Consider the following 25901-nt stretch of genomic DNA (forward strand, 5'->3'; position numbering starts at 1 on the left):
CTCCATGCTACAGAATTTCTGTAGGATTTCTGTGAGACACCAGCACTCTTTGGCAGAGAAGGCTAAAGACCTTGTAAAACTACAACTCCCAGAATTCCATAGGATGGAGCTACAGTGCTTAAAGTGGTGTCAAACTACACTATCAGGGTGTAGATGCGCCCTGAACGTTAACTTGACTACTGTATATCCTTCTTAAAATGAAGTACCCAGAAGTGAATGCAGTACTCCAGAGGACATATAGTGGGACTATTGCTTCCCTTGACTTGACAACTATTTATGCAGGAAAACATTATTATCCAGCTCTGTGGCTTCCAGATTTCAGATGCCACTTCCACCTGGCTCTGTGGATGCTGCTACTGATGCTTTTTTTTTGGCTGTGGCTAGAATCCTCCATCAGATCAAGAGAGTCAGTTTAAGGGCTCTGGTGGATCTTGATCTCAGAAGTAAAATTCAAAGTGACAGCTGTGTTAGGAGCTTATCCTATGGCGTTTTAATTTGTTTTACCTCTATCTAGATTAAATCTTAATTCGGACGGCATTTTATCGGACGGTTTTTGCTGGCCGAATACATCCCAGGTCCATCCCCACTTCCAGAGCTGCTCCTCCTGGCTCTTTTAGGATCTGGGAATTTTCCAGCTTGAGAAAATGGCCAGTGTAGCACTCTTGGAATCATGTATGGACCCAGGCTCTATTTGAGTGGCAAATTAGGCAGCAAAAACCATAATATCAGGATGCTGCCCAAATAAAGGTTTAAACTGGATAGAGATAAGCTGAATTAAAATGCCATGGGGTAAGCTCCTTAGTCTGCAGAATAGTATGAAGAGAGCTCTTGTAGCACATTTGAGACTAATTAAAGAAAGAAAGAATCCTGCCAACTTCTTTCTTTAGTCTCAAAGGTGCTACAAAATCTCTGTACTTGATCACAGAGCTAATCTACCTCATTTAACAAAGCAGTCATAGAATTATAAAGTAGAAAGAGACCTAAAGGGCCATCCAGCCCAACCCTCTGCCATGCATGAATACGCAATGAAAGCACTCCAGATGGCCATCCAGCCTTTGCTTAAAAAACTCCAGAGAAAGAGACTCCACCACACTCTGAGGCAGTGTATTCCACTGTCAAACAGCTAAAGAGCAAAAGGGAATAGCAAGAAATTGGCACCTACTAAATCCCAGTCTGTGTGAAGTAGTTTGCCTTAGCGGCATTTGCAGTTGCGGTACAGGAGCTCAGTGTTGTGAGGCAGCTGGTGTTGGAGGCGCTGGGGGCATGGGGGACACTCAAGGTGCTCCCCACTGCCGTTCTTGTCACAGCATCTATTTTTTTTTTCAAAAAGGGAATAAAATACGGAATAAAATGTAGGCTGCTCGTAGACACATTGGCAAGAATACCCACAAATCATTATGACTCAAAGTCTACATTCTGAAGAGTCACTTGCTCTGCTAGGGCCTTTCTGAACTGTAGCATCCGTACTCTCTGCTAGCAGCAGATGGGAATCCAGGGACAAGCTTGACCCAGGAGAGAGAAGTGTGGAAATTATTTTTCATAATTGCAGAACTTTCCCACAAGTTTTGAAGAACTTTTTCACATATGCACAATCTGCTCATTTCCAATGATTTGAGATTTTGTGCTTTAAAGATAGGCAGTGTATCGGAATGTATTTGACTGAACAAATTTGGGTTATCCTTTCCCATGCACCTTATTTTCTTTCTTGGATTCAGTATAAGGCAGTCTTGTATACATGAAGATGAAACATTCTTATTAAAGATAATTTATTCCTGTCAAATGAACCCTTTCTGCACACACACACACACACACACACACATATATATATATATATAGAGAGAGGGGGGGGGGGGAGGGAGAGAATTAAGTTTTTTCTTCCTAATTTATCTTCTGTTTCATCTTTTTTCTTATTCTGCAGCTCAGGCCATAATGCTTCCTCCCGATCTCAGATTTGCATTTTTATTTTTATCTTGTCATATATTGTAATTAATGAAGCCATAATCTCTTTTGCTTGCTCCACCGCTGAATGCTTAATTTATGCCTCTCAATTTGGGATGTTTTCTTCTATTAGATCCAGGCTGGCAGCGGTGATAATATTTTGTCTGATCTCGTTAGCTTTTGGTAGAACAAATTTGTTAGCTTGATGTCTCTTGTGTGGGGCTGCAGTGTTTTATATCATATTTCATCAAAAAAGCAACAAATCCACACTCTGCAATAATAACCAGAAATGAAATCGAAGACTACTGGGGATGGTAGTATATTAAGATAACATAATAAACTCTTACATGAAGTACTCAAACTGAAAAAGATTAATTATGTTTAAAGGGGAAATGTTTTCTCTGTCACCTTACAGAGGCAGGATGGAGGCTATAAAGCTGGTTCTAGAGGGGTTTTCCAGATGGCAGCTTACCCTACATCTGGTTTAGTGTAATTGTACCTTCTGTCATTCCCTCTTGTACAAAGACAAAGGGACAGTTGATAAATGATACACCAAAGCCAAAAAAAGGAGGGCACATAGCTCTTATTTGTTCATTAAAGACAAGTCTGGACAATATGGTTCAATTATAGATTGCTGCCTCACTGCAGAATTTCTGCAGTTTGACATTACTTTTAACTGTCATAGCTGCATCCTATGGAATCCTGTAGCTTGTTGTGAGACCAGAGCTCTCTGAAAGAGAAGGCTAAACATCTTACAAAATTACAGATCCCAGAATTTGATACCATTGAGCCATGGCAGTTAAAGCCGTGTCAAAATGCATTCATTTTGCAATGTAAATGCAACCTTACATGCTCTTCATCAGTGAAATTAATAATGAGTGGTCCTAAACATTATATAAAGCATACTTCTCCTTCTTGGCATCTTCATGGTGCCTTGGATTTCAATCCTCATGATCCCTTGCCATGGGCATGGTCTGGGACTCATGGGGGTTGCAGTCCAAAATATTTAGAGGCACCATGTTAGTGAAAGCTGAGGATATTGTAAGATGAGCATAGGTGTAGGATCACAACAGTGCCCTGATTACTACTTGATTAAAAACAAACAAATCAAAGTAATATATTTTCAGCAAAGACTGAAGGCCTCCAGTGATACTGCTTGTGCCCAATAACTCTACGTGGTAACCCTTACCTCCCACCAGCATGGCCCAATATGAACAGCAATACAAGGGCTAGGTTGAGCATTTCCATCATTGTGAAATTTCCTAGCCCTATTATTTGGTTTATGAATGAGAGCGAACATCATCCAGGGAGATGTCTCTGCCAAACCCTTTGCTGCTCTTCACAACTGAAGATGGTGGTGAGGAGTGTGTATGAATGGGGAGATTCTCTGAGGTTTGCCTATAGCTCAACTGGGGAGAAACCAACCACAAAGCACATTAATTTGGCAGATCAGACTGTGGGATGACCTGCAAACCACCAGTTGCTTGTCCTCATTTGCTCTGATAATTATCTCTTTACTTACACACCTTGTTTGATGGAGCTGAAGTCTATAATCCAGCTTTCATCCCAAAACATTTTTTGCTTTTGGTACTGGAACCACTAAAGAAAACATAACAGGTCAGATTCATTCCTAGGGATCATTCCATTGATTTCAATGATATGACAGCATGGAAATTGATAGTTGGCATACTGGTAAATGCATCTAATGTTTCAAGCTCTAAGCTATTTGTGCAAGCACTCTCATTCACCTAATAGGCCTTGTGTCTAACCAAGTGTCTTCAGTAACTCTTAAAAATGTAGGCTGAGGGTTGTATATCAGCTCCACTGCATAGTATCCCTATCCCAATTTGACCCCGTTACAGCCACATCACACCTGTTTTAATACAAACTGAAATTACTATGTGCCCCCCATTACATAGCCACATCAGTGCAAGAGGCTATTTCTACTGTGTGCATGTGTCTGCTGTATCGGTTTATATCTGGTTACCTGATGATATCAGGTGTGAGGTGTTTTTTTTTAAATTCTGTCTTGTTTTCCCTTTATTCTGACTGCCCAGCTGCACATTCTATAAAGTGAAGCCCAAATAGAAGAGGGAGGTGAAATGCAAACCTGTGAATTTATGCAAAAAACACCACATTTAAAAAAAAAGGTAACATCACCTTTCCCAGATGCCAATAATGTGGGACCTCACTATCTGCAGCCTTGCCATCTGTGGATTTGAACATCCATGGATGGCAAGCTGTGTTGTCATGCTAGCGGTACACTCATGTCATGCCACCATTAGAGACAATGGGACTTGATGTCCCATATTTTTTTTTATCTGGGGTGTCCAACTGTACAAACAAATAAACTGCATTTGTCATTTGTGGTGGGAACAATCAGGTTACCTAGATGAACTTAGGTGACCACCCACCAATCCGGCCCCACAATCCCCCACTCCTCACCCTTGATTCCACTGTGACCCAATTTAGGGGGTGGTGTTTTAAACCATACATTAAAAAAACATCTCCCCCCCCCCAAAAAAAAAAAAATCAGCAGGGTAAACTGGATTTTTAAAATTGCCTTAAAGCCCTCAGCCTGCCTGGAAGAAGAAAAGCTTTCCCTCTATCCACCATCTTGAGGGAGAGGGAGGCAGTCCAGCTCCAACAGGCCTCCAAGGAAGAGCAGATCTGCTGGACTTTCCCCATTCCCTACTGTCATTCCCTTCTCCTTTTGTGACTTGTCTTTTTTGATTGTAAGTCTGAGGGCAGCGAAATGTCTAATTAAGAAATTGTAAGCCGCTCTGATAGCCTTGGCTGAAGAGCGGAGTATAAATAATAATAATAATAATAATAATAATAATAATAATAATAATAATTAGCCATTGAAAAGAAGTGTTTTCACATTGGATGGAGAGGAGCATTGTGTATTCCAACAGGGCTGGGACTGATATAAGGACATGTTATTTAGCCTGTGTAGATTCATCTTTAGTAGGAAGGCTAATTTTCTCCATGAAGTGAGGAGGAAGATGAGTGGCAGTTGGATTTATCACTTGATTGTCTTCATGGTTTAGGTAATTAACTAACAGGCACCCCCAGCTATTACTATAAATGAAGGTTATCCCCCAGTTCTCATGACTACTTCATTGCTACCTACACTGGATGAACACAGTGCAGGAAATGAAGATATGTTGCAATGTATAAAATAAAGCATTACTATTTCTATTTTCCCTGTTGCAGGTATACTGGCTGAGTGTTTGTAGCATATCTTGACCTAAGCACAGTGCAATTCCCTGTACAGGAAAAGCCAAGGAAGTTGTGTGGTTGGCAAACTTTCATGAAATTCAACTCTTTTAGGAAGCATGGTGTGTAGATCTGAAGATATGAAAACATCTGTCTAACACACACACACACACACACACACACACACACACACACACACACGTACATACAAACCTGCTTTGACCATGGTGGATTTAGTGTGTCAAAGGCTAAGGAGGATGGAGGGGCAAGGAAGGAGGAAGTGAAACGTAGAGATACAGAGTTTTGGAAGAAGTAGGGTCCAAGGAAAGAAAAAGAAATGAAGGAGGTTGAGAAAAGAAAGGATAAAGGAGTGATAAGATGTTGCACCCTCTCCATGCCACAACAACAAAGCAAACATTTTTGCCTTGCTCATGAATTCCAGTAGGGCTTTTTTTACTGATTGGTGTTATAATTATGACACAGCTTAAGTTACATTGACATGACAGGTAATCACATCACAGAGAAAAGTATTGCTATTATATTGTGGGGGAAATGATTATATGAATGGAGCCTTAAACTCCCTGGGCCACGTTCTCCTCGACTCCAGTGCAGTTCTTTGAAAATCTGCCAAGACTGAGAGTCAAATCTCCACAGTGATCTTCCAGTTGGGGGAGAGGGGGAGCCTATGTAGTATAATACAAAAATAATTTGTTATTTAAGCTTCTCTGCTTTTACTACTCTACAATGCAGGGACAGTTGTGTTGCTAATACTGTGAAGGAGGAATATTCCACTTGGGAGGCATATTTTAGAGGTAAGAAACTACTTTGGAAATGGGCCTCTGAGTGTGAAGCAGCAGTGAACCAATTAGAGCTGTACCTTAGCCAGAAGTACCCAAGGGGCCAGCAAAGACCTAGAACTTATGTTTGCACAATGTTCTATGATAGAACCAAGATTAAATAATTGGAAGTGGGGGAAAGAAGGAGAAGGAAGTGGAGGAGTGGCCAAGTTCTACTTGAGTCATACCATGACTGTCAGAATGAAGCCAGTGCAGACCAAACAGACTGGTAAGGCAATTGCTATCCTGATATCAGTTGTCAATGGACATTCACCACAATCAGCAGGACATGTGGAACAAGTCTCATCATCTTCACAAATGTCATCCCCACAGACTGCACAAAGGGAAAGAGAAATTAATATGAATAATACTAGAGAGGGAGTCATGCAATTCCTTCATGACTGAGAAGTGATCAAAATGGAGAGAGAGTACTACATCTTTACCAATAGATATTCAGTTGCAGTGTCAGAGATATCACTGCTGCTTAGTGATGCCTGTCAGAATGAATGGTCACGAAATGGACCACCAGCCAAGAGACTGCACAAGTGCAACCCCAGAGAGCCAAATGGAAATTTCTAGCATTGCAGCACCTTAAAAATTTGGCTGTGGCTTTAGAAATACATTTGGGGCATATAAAGGAAAGGGATGGGCAAAGCTACTAAAGTAATACAAACACAGCAAATATAAAAGTTTCAGGTGTGCACCATTTTCACTCTCTCATTTTCTACAATAATCCAATTTGGAAGTGAAGGGAATTTTCCTTTGCGGCACAATTCTCATCTGGAGAGATGATATCGTCATCTTGTACAAACACACAGCCTGTAGATACACATCTAAATCTAAGGCCGCATATCAAAGAGTTTGTTGATGAGTTTAAGCTGGAACTGGATGTCACTAGATCGAAGTGTATACTTTGATCCATTTCATTCCAAATTAAATGTGGGGGGAAAAATCTCCACACAGAATTGCACAACGACCATTTTGTGCAATGTAAAAGATACCTTCACAAGATCATCCGGCAAAGCCCTTCTCTCTGGCTCATCACCCTCTCAGGCTTATTTGGTGGGAACAAGGGAAATGCCCTTCTTGGTGGCTGCTCCCAGGCTGTGGAACTCCCTCCTTAGAGAGACCAAGATGGTCCCATTCTTGCTCTCCTTTTGGCAGCAGGTAGAAATATTTTTGTGCTGTCGGGTTTTTCAAACTGATGAGAGTTGGGCTTTAAATGCTGTGCAATTCAGATATCAAAGTATGTATATAGTTTTAAAATATATTTTAATGTTTTTAACTTTTTAAATTGTTTGTTTTTTAAACTTTATGTTTATACTTGGTAATTCTTTGTATTTTTTAATTTATACTGTTGTAAATTGGCTGGTATCCTTCTTGAGTCCCTATATTGGAAGAAAGGTGGTATAGAAATAAATAAAATCGTCACTATCATCCTCTAAAAAGATGACAGTTTTTCAAGCCACTTTTCACTCATTTACAAAGGGATAAAAGGAAAAACAAGAACTCTATTATTGATTTCAGAGTGCAATGATTTTAAAGAAAGGTTGAAATATCTAGTCTAACCATGTTGCTCCCACACTCATGTCTATGTTGGGTCAGTTAGAATGGACCTTTTTGTGGAAAAAATCCATATGTATTTTGCACACACTTTCCCCCCAAGTATACATCATTTAATGGTCACATTTTCCTTTTGAACAAAGCATGCTAATACACATAGAAATGCAGCCTGGGATGTACAGAAGTAGGTAAATCCATTAAGAAAAAGTTAACAGTATGAATTTCTCATATAACCTGAGTTCATTTATACTACAAGTAGTATCAAGTTCAACCATCTGTACAACTTAACCACAGGGTCTTGGGCAAGGCTATTTCCTTTCAAATAAAGGAAGTGTTCCTGTCCTAGAGCAAGAGAGATCATGTAGCACATCAGTTTTATATTTCCCAACATCCAACATGACTTGTACTACCTGGAGCCAATGGTTCAGGCATTAGAGACCAACCTTCTGACACAGTTCATCTTTTTCTACAATGGTTGTTCCTCACATGAGCACACAGAAACAAAATCTCCAGTGATGTGGAAAATTAGACATTCCATTCTAATGAATATTCACAACCCTGTGTCCTCCCACTCCCTGCCAGCGTTATATCTACACATGCACCATGCAACCCTCTCCTCATAGTAAACTCAGCTGAATTTTGTTGCGTACCTACTGCAGGAAGCACCATGGTTTGGGCTTCCAAAGCCGCCTGCATTCTTCCAACTCTGATGTGTGCAATGAGCGAAGTGATCCCAACATGCACCAGGACAACCTACAAGACAAAGAAAAAAAGGAAGGTGTCACATTTTTATTCTATCTTCTAAAATGTGAAAGGACTACAGGCTTTGCCTCCTTTTCACATTGCTCTCACATCGTCACAACAACCCTGTTAGGTAGATCCAGATAAGAAAAGAGAGAGAGAGAAACGGACGGATGGACAGACAAATTCATGTCCCCCCCTCAGTGTATTTATTCAGTAAAGACAACCAGCTCCAATGATAAAGGCCAATGATAAAGGCCAAATGATGTAGTTATGAAAGTAGTTCTCATCTCCTGACCTTACTCCCCAAATCTACCTTAACAACCAGCAGCTGCTCTGAGTGATGGAGGTCTGTTCTGCTGGTGATCAGGGCACATTGGGCTGACATTTCCTGCCCCCTTGTGCCAATGATCTGTGATGACATGACAAGTTGTGGCAGAGGTCCTGCTTCTGCTTGCCATACCATAGATTGCCGATGTGAAGTGGCTAGAAATGTCAATTTGCTACTTCCCAGTTGCTAGGAAAATGGACCTCTGTCTTTCCGTGCTGCTGCTAACTGTTAAAACAAGGTTTGGGGAGGGCATTTACAATTGTGCCACATCATAAACATGAACACCAAACAGTTATGAATATGTAAGTCTAGTTCAGCAGAATGCTAAAGAAAGTCATTAATAGTCTGACCTCTTCAAATGGCTTAGGGAAACGTTCTGTGTTTATGAACTACTGGTACTGATTGAGTCTCCCTTATCCAGAATTCTAAAATCTGAATTAATCCAAAATTGTCCACATGTGCGGTTAAGATAATGTCACCTTTGTTTCCCAGTTGTTCACAACTGTACACAAACTTTATTTCCCACACAAAATTATTTTTTAAGTTGTGTATACAATTACCTTCATGCGATGTGTACATGAAACATAAATGAATTTCATGTTTAGATATGGGTCCCATCTCTAAGGACCTTATCACATGGGGAAAATCAGGGGTTTAAACAGTTATTATCTCATGCAAAACACAATATTGAAATTATGATGTTAATACACATTGGTATTAAACAGGCAACAAACAGTCAATAAACAATCAATAAACAGCAACAAATCATTTTTGGGATTTCCCTGTGAACGATTTGTTGCTGTTTATTGCCTATTTGTTGCCTGTTTAATAGTGACGTCGTGTGAAAATCTTAATTTCAATATTGCATTTTGCATGGGATAATCACTGCTTAAACCTCGATTCTGCCCGATTTCCCCTGTGTGATAAGGCCCTAAGACATCTCATTCTGTATTATGGAAATATTCCAAAATCTGAAAAACTCTGAAATCCAAAACACTTCTGGTCTGAAGCATTTTGGATAAGGGAGACTAAACTTGTATAGATATTAAGCATGGCAACCTTCATGCTTCAGATGATTTTCCAAAGCCCTATGCAAGTTAGTAGTTTAGGTTCCTTTCCTAGTAGCCTGCTGAAAGAAGAAAGAGGGGGAAAATAGAAGCAAGAAGAGGGCATCAGAGGAGAAGCAGTATGGGGGCAGGACAGAGAAAACAAAACAGCTCAACAGAAAGAGAGAAGAGGTAAATTCCTCTACTGTTGGTTTTGGCTCCATTGACCAGTGGTTTCAGTTCTATCCATTTTTACAAGCATGAAGCCCCCCCCCCCCCCAATACCCATGAGGGTATGCAGTCCCCAATACAAATTAAAGATTGTTCAGACTTTGGCCCATAAGTGTGAAATACAGTAAAACTTAGTTTGTAATGAAGATGAGACCTGCTATACCTTCGCAGTCCAGTTTTTCTGCGTCATTTTGCCAGCAGTAGATATAGTGTGAGTGAATATTTGGCCATCATCTGGAATCCAGGGTCCACAAATGCCACCTTTCCCCTAAAGGGGAAAAAAAGACTGGCATTAAACAACATTGGCTCTGTCTCCCCTAAAGATTTTTTTACAGGAGCTTACAGCAGCTCAGTCCAACTACAACTGTGCATCAAAGGTTTTATGGTATGATTTTTAAAAAGAAGATATAATCAAACCTTTTGTCAGTTCTGAATAACTTCCTGATTAGAGATGGGTTTATCAATTCTACTTTCTCCCCCATTTGAATTCTTTTCTCCTATGTTTGAATTTTTTAAATTTTCAAGTTCTCTCCCTCTTGGTCATTACACACATGACACATGCACACACACAATATCATATCATATCAGATATCATATTCCTATATATCGATATTTGTGGTTGTTGTGTGCCTTCAAGTCATTTCTGATTTACAGCGACCCTAAGGCAAGCCTATCACATTATCTTCTTGGTAAGATTTGTTCAGAGGGGCTTTGCCATTGCCATCCTTTGGGGCTGAGGGGGTGTAATTTGCCCAGAGTCACCCAGTGAGTTTGTATGGACAAGTTGGAATTTGAACCCTGGTCTCCAGAGTCCTAGTCCAACATCCAAACCATTACACCATGTGCACGCTCGCTCTCTCCCTCTCTAGAGAGAGTTGAATTTGGCCGATACTGAAAAAATTCAACAAGCATAGCTATTCTTGGTATAGAAATAATCCTATCACACCTGCCTCTTTATTTAGCTGTTAAAAAGGGAGGCAACCCTAACTTGGAAGCCTATTTGAAAAAGAGCCCCAGAAACATGATTCTGAAGTCACAGAATTCAAATTCAGACTCTTAAAATCTAAGGACTCAAATCTCTGGATTGATTAATCTCCCAATTATGTTTTCTCCCACATGCAACTTCTTTCTTTTTTTAAAAAAACTTTGAAATATGAAGATATTTATGTGGATGCAGATACATTATTTTAAGGTTTAAATGAATAATGCCCCTTGTTGTGTCTCCTTGTCTTAAGGCACAGGCCTTGTTATTTCAGTACGCCTAAACTTTTAAATTATTTGTATCTTATTATTACTAATTAAATTCTATCCAGCCTTTCCATTATAACTGGATGTATAATGCTGCTTTCACAATATTAGAACTAACTATAAAAACAGCTTTAAAGCACCAACCCCTAACAGCAGCCCAAAACATAGTGTTATATCAGAATGACATCTGATCTCCATGCCTTCTAGAAGAAATGGATTTCAACTGGGCTTTTTAGAGACAAAAAAGGACAGGAGAAATAGGAGTCATTACCCAACACAGAATAGGTGTCATTACCCAAGAATCCCTTTTCCTCAAGGCTGCTGTCCTACATATCGACAGTCATGATAGATTCCTCAGATGTCCTAAGCTTATGCTAAGGCAGAATGGAATAGAATGAAACAGTTTCTGGGTAAGTTATCCTGGAATCCCTCCATATAAATCATAAAGGTTAATTAATATAAACTGGCCCATATGGCTTCAAATTCATAAATCCCAAATAGAGGTTTAACATTCTCATTGAAATTATACATACATATTTTAAAATTCCAAATCCAGAAATCCAAGGCTTGATTTAGAATGTCACTGGGACACCAAAGATGTTCTCAGTGGTAAAGTGAAAATGTCATGATAAGTAAATAATTACTTTTCATCACTACTTTTGCATTCTAAACTTGGCAATCAAATTCCCAGATGTCATCTTCAGAATTTAAACTAAACCTTTATATTTACCGTATATTTATATTCCCCATATCTTATATTCTCCTATATTCTCTACCTGGATAGACTAAAGTGAGAGCAGTCTTTACATTAAACTAGCTTTGTGCAACATGCAATGTGCAATATTATTTTCTGCCCCAAAATGCTTTAGTTTTCTTCCCTAGCTGATCAGGATAAGTGAAAAACTTGGGGAAGTTACTTTGTTGGAATACAACCTCCAGAATCCTCCAGGCAACATGGTCAGGTAATGGACATGCATATCTCCTACACCACAAGCCATGGTGAAGTAACAGATGTGTACATACTTGGTTCTTGAACAGAAGAATACAACATTTCAAAGGTTTTCTCCAACTAAGTGAGATGATAAGAGTATTTCCACAATTTTTCATTTTGGGCCTTTTTCTGTTTTTTTTTTTTTTTTTTTTTTTTTTTTTTGAGAAAATGTCATTTATTCAAAAGTTTTACAGAAATGAAAATAAAAGTAGGAAAGTTTCATTTACTAAAAACAAACAAACCCACCATTGGCCTAGATCTTGGATCTCACAGAGCCAGCATAGAGTCTTGCCAGGTAGAACTATGCCACATCTCTTCCCTAGTCTGCTCCCCATACTTATTTTTCACCTGCTGGAGCCTATCCAACCTAGTAATTTATTGACTAGCAGAGAGCGGGGACAGGGTTGGCAGAGAAGTGTCCAGTTCTGTTCCTACAGCTGGATGCACAGGAATAAGGCATCCTCTAGCATTTCCAAAGGATGATGTTGATGTTGTTCATCCAGTCATAGGGCCACAAGTGGGTTTCTCCAGTACCACCACTTGGCCAGTAAGCGTCCATGTTGAGGAGGTGTGCTCAGTCTGCAAAAGGTGGGTTTTGTAAGAGTGTTTGATTGTTCTGTGAGGCTGGTAAATAATTCCAACCTCCTAGGTGACCAAAAAATGACTTATGCAGACATTTGTTCTTATATCTGCATAAGTCACTAACAGGACACAGCCATTGTTCATCAATATTTGGAAGATCCATGTTTCCTGTTTTATACCTTCCTTGAATGGACACCAAAAATCCAACTCTGCCGACAGTCAATCTGCTGGAAACTGGCAATTTGAGAACCAACCATGGATTAATGAGACCAGACACAGAAAAACTGAGTTAAATAAGAATCATTTTATGTGATCTAACCTGTTTAAGATGTATTGGGCTGAAAATGAAACAAGCTGGGAGCAACTTGATGTGTCAAGCCCTTGACTAATTTGATGTGTCATCCCCTTGACAACCTCCTCTGCCTTCCCTTGGGTAAAAAACCTCATCCCAGAGAGCAATCCAAATATTCAGATTGCTGCCCGGCCAGCTGAAATTGGAAGGTAACCCAGCGGGCTCCTTCCCAAGCCCTATGGCTTTTCAAGTGAGAGCCCAGATCTCAGGTTAACTTCAAGAGTAGCCTTCCTCTCCAATCCCTCAATTGGCAATAAACTATATACAATTTAGAAAATAATGTATGATGGACCATGCTTCCAAAAGTTGTTAAATCATTCCTCTGAATTAATAGCACTACTCCCTTGTAATTAATGGTGTTCTCCTTGAGAAATGATGCTTAACAGTGCAATACTATAATGTCTCCCCAGAACTAAGTCCCACTGATTTTAATGTGCCTAATATCTAGGTAAGTGGGGTTGCAGTTTAGGAATGGAACTTTACCTAAAGACTTTCTACAGAGAGAATTTCTTGCAGCTTTTCCTTTGATGTTCAACTATTTCTGAGAGCTATTCCAGACTTTTTTTAATGTGGAAAAAAGCCTATTTTCAGTATTTTTCAAAGACTATAATTTCCCAGCAAGCCATAACCAAGAAGGATTATACTCACTATATTGTGATAAAATATTCAATACGAAGGTCTTAAGGTTTTAATTTGAAAAATAGCATATTTCTGGTAGCTAATTTCAGGTATTCCTATACCCGTCTCCATTAATGATATGCCAGAAATGTGGATGGCTCCTGCAAGCCAAGGTTAAAAAAATAAAGCTTGGAAAAACACAAAGGGTATAAATAGCTCCTACGTAGCCTAGCTGAGTTCTCTCAGTACAAGTGCATTTAATATCGCACAGCTCCATTCCCCTTAGCCTTCATATACACAGTTCCATCTAAGCAGAGAAGCATAAAGTATCTGTATGAAAATGAAACTTTAATAACTGATAGCTGTATCCTTTTGATCGGCTCACAAATCTTCCCATCCCTACAATGAAAGCAAGGAATCGGAAGTCTAGGCACCATGAATTTGTTTCCCCTTATTTCTAAGGAAGATGAAGGAAACAACTTAGCATTTATATAGCATATTTCAAGTGCTGAAAGGACTGAGAAGTCATAAATTTGTTTTGTTAGGCCGTATTATTCCCTCCTGGGCTGTAGGTATGATTCCAAAGCTGAGAGAATGGTGAAGTTTCTCAGACCAACTGATCAACCCATGGCTCAATAACATTTGAGTATGGAACTCCTTGGTCATGACTCACGCTCTTAGCCATGAGAGCAGATAGAAAGGGAGAAAAAGTGGTATGAGAGGGAGAGCCTTACCTTTGTTAAATAAAGTAATGATTGATACTGTTATGATTCCCCCCTGGGTGGAACAAGGAACATTTACCAATTACTTCTGAAAAATAGTTTTGGATGGTTCATGGGGGGCAGGAGAGATTAGGATAATTTTTCTATTTTTATGTATATTCTGGAGGGAGGGGGAGAAGGAGAGGGAGATGGATCTTTATCAATTGCAAAAATCACCAAATATTGCATTAGTAACATGCTGCTAATACATTTTTCCTAAATTAAAAAATAATGACTAACGGGATACCTTTAAAAGGAAAGAGAAACAACAGACATGTTAAATGGGGCTTTTAAAATAGCAAGTTTTTAAAGAACATCCTGGGGATGTTGTACTGTTTTAAAGTGTACGGTTTTTAACATGTGGCCATTGTCCAGTTGACCACTTCATATGTGGAATGAGGGGAAGGCATCATTTTGCTTTTCATCTGATTGAAGTACCTGGGCCCAGCCTTAGTACTTGTTTACACTATTTCTCCTGAGCTTCTGCAGCTATTGCACCTGGAGTGAGGACCAAGTGTTTCCCAGGACACAAAACACAGCTGTGTTGAAAACCTTACTCTTGTGGCATCTTAAAGAGTTTTATTTGGAAACATTATTTGGAAAAAGTATTTGTAGGCCAACAGTTTATTTCCACTGGTACTAACCATGAAGGTCAAGGGACAAGAATGTATGTTTGCATGATGGACACAGCAGTTCTCTCCGTTAGCATCCTTCCAATTTGGCGGACACTCCTGTTCTTCACAAAATCTCTTAGCAGCAGTTGCATCACTTAAAAAAGCAAACAAACAAGAAACATTTATTCTGTAGCCTCTGTTTAAACACCTTCCAAGAAGGAGACTCCACCACACTCCAAGGCAGCATATTCCACTGTCAAACAGCTCTTGTTGTGATAATGATGATGGTGATGGTGCAACAGCTCTGATTCACTCATTTATCACAGAGGTATAGACAAGGTCAGTCTGTTTTTGAATTTCAAAAACAGCTTCCCTTCCATTCCTGCCTACCTGACTAACTTGGCAGGTTGTTCCAGAGTGACAAATCTGTTGTAACGTAGGATGTCACACAGTATTAAGGTAAGTGTAACCATTGCTGGCAGATAGACTACTGCATAGTCTTTTACCCTACTTGAATTATCCAGCTAGGGGTGGAGTTACCATGCAATGAGGCCAGATGGGATGTAATAAAATCTGAGTAGAGAATTTGCATTTAAAAAACATGGCAATTTTGAACATCCTCATGAAGCATGTGCACAAATGAGCATGAAATCAATTACTTAGAAGGTGTCATGAGATCTGGGGGATATTTTTTTTTAATGAACTCTGCTATATATATCTTGAAAAATTTCCAAAATATCCAGAAGCATAAGTACAAGTAACATAAATATGTATATTTTCACCTGTGAGAGAGGATGTCGTTTTCTACAGCATAGTGATAAAAGTGATCAGAAGCATAGACAGCATAGACTGCATCGAAAGACTGCCCACTGATGACTTTTTCTGGAGGCCTCTGAACCCATGCCATCTCCAGTCCTAGGAATAAAGCAGAGACATGGGTCAAATAGGCACAAATCAACACTGAACCAAACTTTCATAGCCTTTAACCCAAAGATTTGAGGATGGGGGTGAGGAATCAACAATATGGCTTAGGAGTAACATTGCTCAAAAAGGCTTTCGGGGATCATGCGTAAGTAAAGTTATGGAGATGTTTCCCTCAAAGGGTTATACACTTTTGCATTGTGTTCCTATATTTGAGGTATCCATTAGAAAAGTTTTCCTGTTTACACACTGATATGGTTTCTTTTCCAAAGAATGTTATTTCTACCTACTTTGCAATCTTAGTTGCCTGTGTATCTCAAAACTCTTTTATTTTATGAATTCTACATACAATAATTGGATCTGCTTTTTAGCATTGTTTAAACTTTGCAATGACTATTAGCTGTAGCAATCAAAATGACTGATTACAGAAAAACTGGGTAACAAAAATGCTCCAGTATACAACATTATTTCCATTATTTATAGGCAAGAATATGTTATTTTCAAAATTCATATTCTGCTGCCCATATTTCACACATGAAATTCAGACTGGTTAGACTGCATCTGAAGAAGTGGGTTTATATCCAGGAAAGCTCATTAGAAAATAAAAACCAGTTAGTCTTAAATGTATTGCCAAGTTTTTTTCTTTTTCCCCTCCTCTTTCCTTCCTCTTTTTTATGGTTTGACTTGGAAAAACAATACACGACTACCTTTTCAAGACTGAATTGCACATAACAGGACTGGCTCCAGAAAACAGTACAATTTTCCAGGGACGGTACCTTCTTACAAATTGCCAAAGAGAGAAAAAAAAGAAAGACAGAGATATGGCAGCCAGGTTGGTATGGCAGCCAGGCTGGTCGCCCGAAAAACTAGGAGTGACCAAATAACACCCATCTTAACATCTCTTCATTGGCTGCCTATTAGTTTCTGGGCACAGTACAAGGTGTTGGTTATAATCTTTAAAGCCCTCCATGACTTGGGTCCAACCTATTTGAGGGATCGCCTGCTTCGCCTGCACCCTCTGGTCCTCTGGGAGGAATCTATTGCAGCCTTTAAAAACCAGACTAACTGCTACCTCCCAGAGGGCCTTCTCTGCAATTGCTCCCAAACTATGGAACGGTCTGCCAGATGAGATCCGTCAAATTGTCAGCTTAGACAGCTTTAAAAAAGCTGTCAAGACAGATCTCTTCTGGCAAGCCTTTCTTGAATAAAAGTGCCCGGCCACAGAATGACTGCCCCCCGCATCATGTATCAGCCCATCGCTCTGTCCGCGCTGTATTTTATTGTGTTTTTAATAGATGTTTTAATTGTAATTTGTTTAATCCTGTTTTGGGGGGGGGGGGAATTTGGGACATAAATTTGTAAATGTGGATTTTAACATGTTGTAGCTGCTTTGATTGTCTTGTCACGGAAAAGCGGGATATAAATAAAAGTATTATTATTATTATTATTATTTATTTGCATAAAATTGACATGTGCTAATTTATAAATACAAATTTTAATTACTATAAATTGTTTTAACTATTACTAAACGGGAGTACAATCATCATAACGAAGACTTTGGACATGTTGCTTCCCATTTTCAGTTTGCTTTCCAAAATTGATGATTGATTCAATAAACCTATTCTAGTTAAGTAGGATAAGTTGCACATGTTGACAATTCTCTATAAAGCAGAACTTGCCTGAGCTTCCCTTCATATAGGGGATACTTGAAAAGAGTGTTTCCAATAACAGACCTTCAAATAGAGGACTGTCTTCTGTAAAACAGGACACCTTGCTTCACAACCAGCAAAAATTAGACAGACAGACGGACGGACGGACGGACGGACGGACGGACGGACGGACGGAAGGAAGGAGAGAGAAGGGAAGAATGTAGGAATGAATTTGGGAAGGTTTTAAATTGTTGGATTCCATGTATGGAATGAAAGTAAGAAAAGTAACAAAGAAGGTAGGAAGACTCTTCATTTAGTGTGTATAATTAATTACTGTTGTAAATAAGATTGTATGATGAGTATGTATGAATGTATATGATTGTTAATTGCTAATGTTTTTAATAATAAAATAAATGTTTTTTTAAAAAAAGAATCTCCATAAAAATTGAGTGAACAACAGGTTTTAATTTGACTAAATTTTAATAGAGCAGCAACCCAGAATAAAGGTGTTCAATGAGGGAACCATGATCAAGCCAACTTTCTGAAACTGCTGCTAAACTTGATTGCCATCTTTAGAAGTTTCGGTCCAGATTTAATGGGCATCTCATATGTATGTCATAATAATACATTTATCTGCAAACTCCTTTTTCCCCCCTCTGAAGTAATTAGTCCAGTAAGAACTATATGCAGAGGACTTAGGGCCCATACAGACAAACGAAAATAAAGTTGTTTCGGGTCACTTTGGAGGTATACTGTTTAAATGATGCATGCATCCTAAGAGGCCAGAAGCCACACCAAAGCCACACTCCAGTTCTTAGAAGGCAGTGCAATAAGGGCAGCAATGAGAGGGGGTGCTTTTCAAAGAGAGACAACAAGCCCAGACCCTGTGGACCGTGTGTGAACCCCAGGACTGTTTTTGTGGCCCCCAGCTCACCCAAGGTTAAAAAAATGCAAGATTTTTCTGGAAAAAAATTGTTCTGAAATGCCCTCTAAGGGGTGTGAGGGGCACCTCTACCATATTTTACAAACTCTTTGGGCCAATCTATGCTCAGGAAATGCCTTTTTAGAAACAAAAAGAGAACAGTAAGCAATTTCTGCTAACATTTAGCTCATGTTTGCTCCCTTTTTGAGGTTTCAGATCAATTTAGTTGTTTATCAGTAGACTACAAGATGTTTTATTCTTTCTTAACATAACTAAAAAATTTATGGCTTTGTATTAGTTATGTCTCTGCTCCCCCCCCCCCCCCACATATTCTGAATTTGTTTTACAAGATGTATTTGAAGACATGTTTTCAAGCATGAAATGCAGCTTCAGAGTGATGAGAGAAATGAATTTTGTATATTTTATTTGCAATCGGTAATTCAGTTGTAAAGGCATGGGGCAGAGCTGTTCAAAAGCTGAACAGTATCTGTGTATGTGTGTTAAATCATTGCAATCACTGAACGGTTGGAAAGATCAAAGCATAAAAAGGACAATACGTGTGTCTGGATTAGCACAAATCTGGTACAGCCTTGGAACTTGGAAAGGGTGACTATAACAGTGACACTTGACAACAATGACAAATTTAACAGCCTAGTTCTAATCACTTTAGAAATGACACTGAAATGGATGCATAAGATTCCCCCCCCCCCTGTACATTTAGGAAAAAAAATGGGTTTCAGTGCTCCAACTTTCCATTTTCTGGGCCTTCTAGGCTTTCTGTTAAACAGCTCCCAACTGTATGAATACCAGATGTTGTTGGACTCCAAATCCCAATACATCTCCCCACCTGTGTTGACTGGGGCTGATGGAATTTGCAGTCCAATGCCGGGGGATCTCAATTTGCCTACAACTTTTATGTATGTACACACATATACATAAATACATATCCTCTTTACAGAATCTAAGAGCAGAAGCTTCCAGAATGGCAGACACATGTTCTTAATTCTTGAACATCCAAGTACACGCACTAGGAAAATGCAAAGTCAGTCCAGCCTCCCAGATGGACACATACCTAAGAACACATACCTGAGGTCAGTATATCAGGTGCCCCTACCAAATGAAGCCATACAAGAGAGAGAAGGGCTTTTCACTGGTAGCACTTTGTCTGTGGAATGCCTTCCTTACAGAAATTTGCCTGATGCCTATTTGATCATCTTTTGGATGCCATTTGATGAAGACTTTTACTCTTCTCACTAGCCAAGAGCTGTTATTAGGGTTTTAATGTTACAGCACTCTTATTTTGTGGCTAGTTTTATTATTTGCTGTCTTTCAGTTTCTGTCACTATGTTGTGTGTGCGTGCACATGTGTACACAAGCAGCTGGTGTTTGTGTATATGAATGTACTAATCACTGTTGAGAGAACTCTGGTTATTGGGTAAGGAAATACTGTAGTACATAAATAAATATTTTCTGTTATTTACACATACTCTTTCTTGTAGAAAGATAGCTATACATCAGGGCAGGCAGAGGTATTGTTATCTCTGTCCTCCAGGGGATTCCAATCTTTCAGTCCTTTTTAAAAAAGAAAATAGGCATGGTTTGGGGGCATTTTTTGCTTCCGTAACTGTGTAGAAAACCCTCTCCTCATTTGTAAAAACTTGCAAAAATACCCACACCCAATCCTACAGGTGAGGGATGTGATGGCTCAAGGGGTTAAGACGCTGACTCTGTTGAATGCAAGATTGGCAGGTTGGCAATTCAAGGCCCGAGTATTGCATGATGGGGTGAGCTCCTGTCACTAGTTCCAGCTTCTGCCAACCTAGCAGTTCTCCTACATAGTTTCTTACCCTGGTATACATGTAGTAAACCTGACTAGTGTAAGGAGTGGAGCCATTCAGGTTTTTACCCATGGCTCCAAGGCAACCAGGTCAAAATACAAGTTAAGAGCAGGAGACTGAAAATCCTCACTAGTGCAGTTGTGATGGGCTGCATCTTCATGCAAGCAATTTTGCAAAGTGATTACACAATTGGTTGAACAAACAGTTACTCAAGCTCTTGAGCAACTGTTTTTCACAACTAAATGGGCAAGTAATGCTGTACTGGACACCGTCTCTGTGCTAACTGAGAATGCATAACCAGAACAAGCCTTGCTGTAGTACAATGACATAACTGGATACATGGTCAGTCATTTCACTTTTGCTAGCACCACAGAACTGAACAGAAATTTCACAAAAGCAGATGGTTCCCATTCCCTTTAATATTACGTAGGACAAATTCCTGGCAAACATCCTCTTTGAAGCCCTTGCGTGCATGCTTGTTATTTTTCTCTGTTTAATTTGCCTACAAATAGATGTTGTTGCTGACTCATGCCTTTGCCGCCAGATATAAGATTGGAGATGCATTAGGAATCACTGTAATTACTTAAACTTCATTGCATTGTATTGCACTTCCAGATGCTGCGCCTGCTGCATCCTGGGCAAACAATGGAAGGACACTCACCTCCACAATCCAGCATGTTATACTCGTCTGGCTTCTCCAGGGGCCAACAGTCATAATCGGTGTTATCCAAATCATGCCACCCCTCTGCCAAAAGAACCTGTCACAAAAACACACAGAAAGGCTTCCACAGTCATAGATACACTGGTGCAATGTCCCTCAATATGCATGCATAAAATGCATTTTTTTACACTTTCTCAAATTCAACATGCTGGAATGCTCATCAGATTTCAAAATAGCATAAAGGCACACAAAGCAAGCTATTGTTACTGAGGGAAGTTTTTGATGGGATGATTCAGCTCAACCTATATCCATATGTCACATGGCCATCAACCAAAAGCCATCCTAATGCAGTATTCATGTGACAGATGGGAAATGAATTTTGTGAGTGAACAGAAAGTTGAAACATAGGGGAAGAACATATAAAATATTGCATGACATGCTTTGTCTGATGTATTTCAAAATATTTCTGCTACTATTCAAAATGGTCTTCTCTGGTACTATTTTCTGAGTATATGGCAAATTCTATAGCAACCTCCACTCCACCCTGCCTCCTATTAAGACAGCAATGGGTAATTCCAGTTGTAGAGGACTAGCATTGCCCCCCCCCCCATTCATTAGGGCAGAGGTGGGCAAAATGCAGGCTATGGTCTGGATGCTGTCTTTGGGACACCTAAGCATAGCCCATGAAGTCCCCCAAAGCTGGCCCCAATTGGGGAAAAAACCCTTTGTACTGATTTTCAAATGATTTTGCCTTTAGTTAACCTGAGCTTTTTACCACCTTCATTTTTTTTTGTTCTGATTCTGTTTCATTTTTCTGTGAAAGGTAATTCCAAATCATGATAAATGATATCGAATAGAAGCACCCCATGATCTGGTCTCTTCTTAAGATATAAACATTATATGCAACATAAATGTACCCAAATTAAAAGTGAACATAAGAATTCTACAGTTTAATGTGGTAGGAGAATGGCAGCTAAAATGACAGAGGAAAATAACAAGATTGGGCTTATAACATCTTCACTGCAACAGAAAAACAGCAACAAATAGGCAACAGACACAGTATCTACTATTGGTACTGCTTCTGCACATAAACCCAAAGCAGCTAACTATGACCATGAATCATAGAATCATAGAGTTGGAAGAGACCACAAGGGCCATCCTGTCCAACCCCCTGCCATGCAAACTCCACTGAATTCAGAGGGAGAGATTTAAACAAAGACTTACAATCCTCATTCCATTTAGAGGGACTTAAAATTATCTTACCTGACCTGATCATGTTCAATATTTGGCATTCTTTGAATGTGCAAAGTAGTTTACAATTTTGAAAAAACATTGTCATTATTACAGTCGGCCCTTCTTATACACAGATTTTTATACACGGATTCAAGAATACACAGTTTGAAAATATTCCAAAAAAGTATAAATTTCAAATATCAGACCTTGATTTTCCATTTTTTAATAAGGGACACCATTTTGCTATCTCATTATATTTAATGGGACTTGAGCATACACGGATTTTGTTATACATGGGGGATATTGGAACCAAACCCCAGCGTATAACAAGGGTCCACTGTATATGATACTCATTATAGATGCATGTCCCCCAAACCATAATTAGTTTTTATTTTGTTTTTTATTCGTTTAGGATTTCTTGTTGATAAGCCCAAGATGCTCTTATACTGGTTTGTAAAGACTGAGAATGAAGATCACCTACCAGTAAATTGAGGAATATTGGGAGTTCATGATGGACTGATGTGGCAGCTCTCATAGTCCTTGAACAAGTTATCAAGCAGACGTCTGTTGCTGAATGAAGCGTATTCCTTCTTTAAGATGTCCTACAATCACTGCATTTATATCTCTTCTTTTGCTATCTTTCCATGCATGCAGTGGAACATTACAGAAATGCCCAGTATATAACTCCTGTAAGATGAATGAGTACAGTCTCGCCTCAAGGTCTCCCTTTCTGACCATTCATATGGCTGCTTTCTGCTCATCTCATGAAATAATATTAAAAGCAAGGTGACGAGTACTCTCTCTCTCTCTCTCTCTCTCTCTCTCTCTCTTTCAAACACACACACTCCTATTGCTCACAGTCCTCAGATCTTTGCTTCTCAATTTATCTAAAATGTTTAGCATTTCTTTCTTGAGAAATCAAAGCTAGGTGTAGCTGAGAAAACTAGATCTTTTGTTTGAAGAAGAAAGAAAGAAAGAAAGAAAGAAAGAAAGAAAGAAAAGAAGCTCAAGGTTCATTTTCCGAACACGCACATATTCACCCAAGGTTCTGAAGCTGTTATTTTTAAGCCCTGTGAATTATTACAGGGCCTGGGTAAGTTGTTGTTTTTCACAGTCCAAGCCTATGTAGTGTCAGTTTGCAAAATGTCCACCATTAGTGTACTAGGACAAAACAGAATAACTTCCAACCAGGGATGAGGGATAATTTCATTAAGTTCACATTACTAATATTAACTTGCCAGATCTTCACTTCCCAAATCATGCTGCATCAGGTACAAAGTGACCCTACCTACAGTATTTCCCCTTTTCTGGATTTTGTGTTGCAGTTTTCTGAATAAACAAATATGTACAGAAGACTTTGGCCAGAATCCTATTGAGTAGTTACAAATGAGTTACTGAGAATTATGCTTTTTTTTACTGCTTCGTGTTCATGATCCCTATGGTCAACAGCCACTGTGAACAACAGGGCTGTCACTTAGAACATGTATGCACCAAAATATGTATATTGCAAAGGAAATCCCCATCGAATGCATATAGCTGTGAAAATAAAAAGCTGACAAAACATGTTTAAGGATGTAATTCTTCACTAATTTCATTCTCAAAGGAAGCTATAGCAGGTAAAAGGTAAATTCAATAATTTTCTTCCCACTGTGAGAATTGTGCCATTTTCAAAGACTATTGCAGCTCAGGGCTGTATGTTCCTTTTGGACAGAAAATATCATTTCCCCCCCACAAGAAACAGCATTTTCATATTCATGAACCATACTATTATTTTCTGCATGTAAAATGTTTCCTTTGCAGAACATCTTCTTTTCTGTGCACAAATAAATAAGTAAATAAATATACATTTTGTGTAGAATAAGTCTTGAACTGTGAAGAATTTTTTTTTTTCAGTCCAGGATTCTTATCAGAGTCTCCCAACATACAAAAAGCACATTTTCAACCTTTTAAAAATATTTCATATATTATATCCATCCCTAAGTTGTATACATTTGAATAATACATGGGCCACCAGCTCTAAGCACTCAGCTACCCCTGCCATATTGGAAGCATTAATTATATCCACACAAAAAATAAATCCCACAAGTCTAGTTTATAAATGTTTGAAAAGCACTAAATCTGATGTTAATGATGTTAAATCTGAGTGGAATAAAGAGTCAGATTGTTCTCTGCAAATCAACCAACAGAAAACTGGAATCTATTTAGACTTAAAACTACAGTTGACCCAGAAAAAACTGGCCCAGAAAAACTGGTCCCTATTATGCTCTTTAAGAAAGACATTGTCTACTTCAACTAAATGTTGATAGTGTAACAATAGATTATGCTTCCTTGTGGTATACAAAGTGGACATGTTCAGTGGTGACATCTTCTTGATTACATGTATAACAGTGCATTAAGTTTGCATTAGTTAATTAGAAAAATCTTTGGCATTTGTGGACTCACATGTTCTTATAAAAGATGTCCTCATGAAAAGCTCATGGTCATTGTGGTTGGATCCTATGTGTCCTGTTAGAAGTCACAGTTCCCTCTTGGATTGGAGGTCAATGGTGTGTGTTTAGGATGAAAACATCAGTTAGCTGCTTCCCAACTGGCAGGAGAACAGACATCTCTTGATCACAATTACTGCTGACCAGTAAGTGGAGACTGGAGAACTGTCATATATCACTACTGAGTATTCCTTGCCCGAGAAACCCTATGAAACTCATGAATTCACCATCAATCAACAGGAGACTTGAAGAAACACACACATCCTCTAAACTAGAGAATACATACGGATCATGAATATGAACCTGTCATGAATGATTATCTCTAGGTTACACATTTGTGTAACTTTAGTTAGCCATTGTGAATTTCAGCCTTATAGTACAAGCCTTATAGTACAAGGCTGGAAAGATAAACATTCACCATTCAGTGGTCAGAAGATCTTAATGCTTTAGCTTCACATGAGCATGGATTTTATAGATACCATCTTCAAGAAAATTTAGACCAAGATCCTGTAGCAGACACATAACCATGATGTAGTGGCTATGCTTAGTCTCTCGTTCCAACCCCTCTAACCCAGATTAAAATCCAGCTAGCTAGACTGAGGGACAAAGTTCTGTGGTGCTGAGAAGTGAGGCACTGAGAGATGAAGTATCCAGTCACTTCCTGCCAGCAAGTGGTGGTGCAACAAGCAGAAGTTGGGAGCCCTGCAGCGTTTTGTCACAACCCCTCAGCACACCATCATTTGTGGGTAGGAAGGAGCTGGATGTGTCATCCTACATTATCCTGCTTGTCAGCACTGCAGAGCTCCACCCTTTGGTGTGGTCAGATGTTTTTTAAGGTGGGTTTGCATGAGTATTTACAATTGTTGTAATGGTACTATGATCATAAATGTGAATAGGAAACAGTTACGGGGTTGTAAATCTAACTTACAACATCACAACTGACTAACAAGATGGCAGCCGTATTTTTGGAAATATAATCCATTGACAGGGCTCTATATGCCTAGTCCACGTTCATATTCAATATACTTCCACTTCTCTTTTGTTTTTATTCTTATCTCTTTTTTCCTTTGTACTCATACTTTTAAAAGGTAAAATAGACAAATAGGTATATTATACA

At 39.1% G+C, this 25901-nt stretch overlaps 1 protein-coding gene across 1 annotated transcript in view; it reads right to left on the minus strand.

Moving 5' to 3' along the window:
• The window catches only part of LOC149323184 (atrial natriuretic peptide receptor 1-like), a 58548-nt gene extending 35715 nt beyond the window's left edge, over positions 1–22833 (minus strand). Inside the window, exons 1-9 of the mRNA XM_089537532.1 lie at positions 22780–22833; positions 21066–21162; positions 15857–15989; positions 15095–15228; positions 10072–10169; positions 8210–8312; positions 6185–6330; positions 3465–3537; positions 1163–1310 (exon numbers count right to left, since the gene is read on the minus strand). Of these exons, the coding sequence (XP_089393658.1) occupies positions 1163–1310; positions 3465–3537; positions 6185–6330; positions 8210–8312; positions 10072–10169; positions 15095–15228; positions 15857–15989; positions 21066–21162; positions 22780–22833 (986 nt within the window). The remainder of the gene's footprint in view (positions 1–1162; positions 1311–3464; positions 3538–6184; positions 6331–8209; positions 8313–10071; positions 10170–15094; positions 15229–15856; positions 15990–21065; positions 21163–22779) is intronic.
• Positions 22834–25901: the final 3068 nt, after the last annotated feature.

Source organism: Sceloporus occidentalis, unplaced genomic scaffold, assembly GCF_023333645.1.
Source record: "Sceloporus occidentalis isolate IW3139 unplaced genomic scaffold, rSceOcc1.0.p SCAF_1, whole genome shotgun sequence".
NCBI lineage: Eukaryota > Metazoa > Chordata > Lepidosauria > Squamata > Phrynosomatidae > Sceloporus > Sceloporus occidentalis.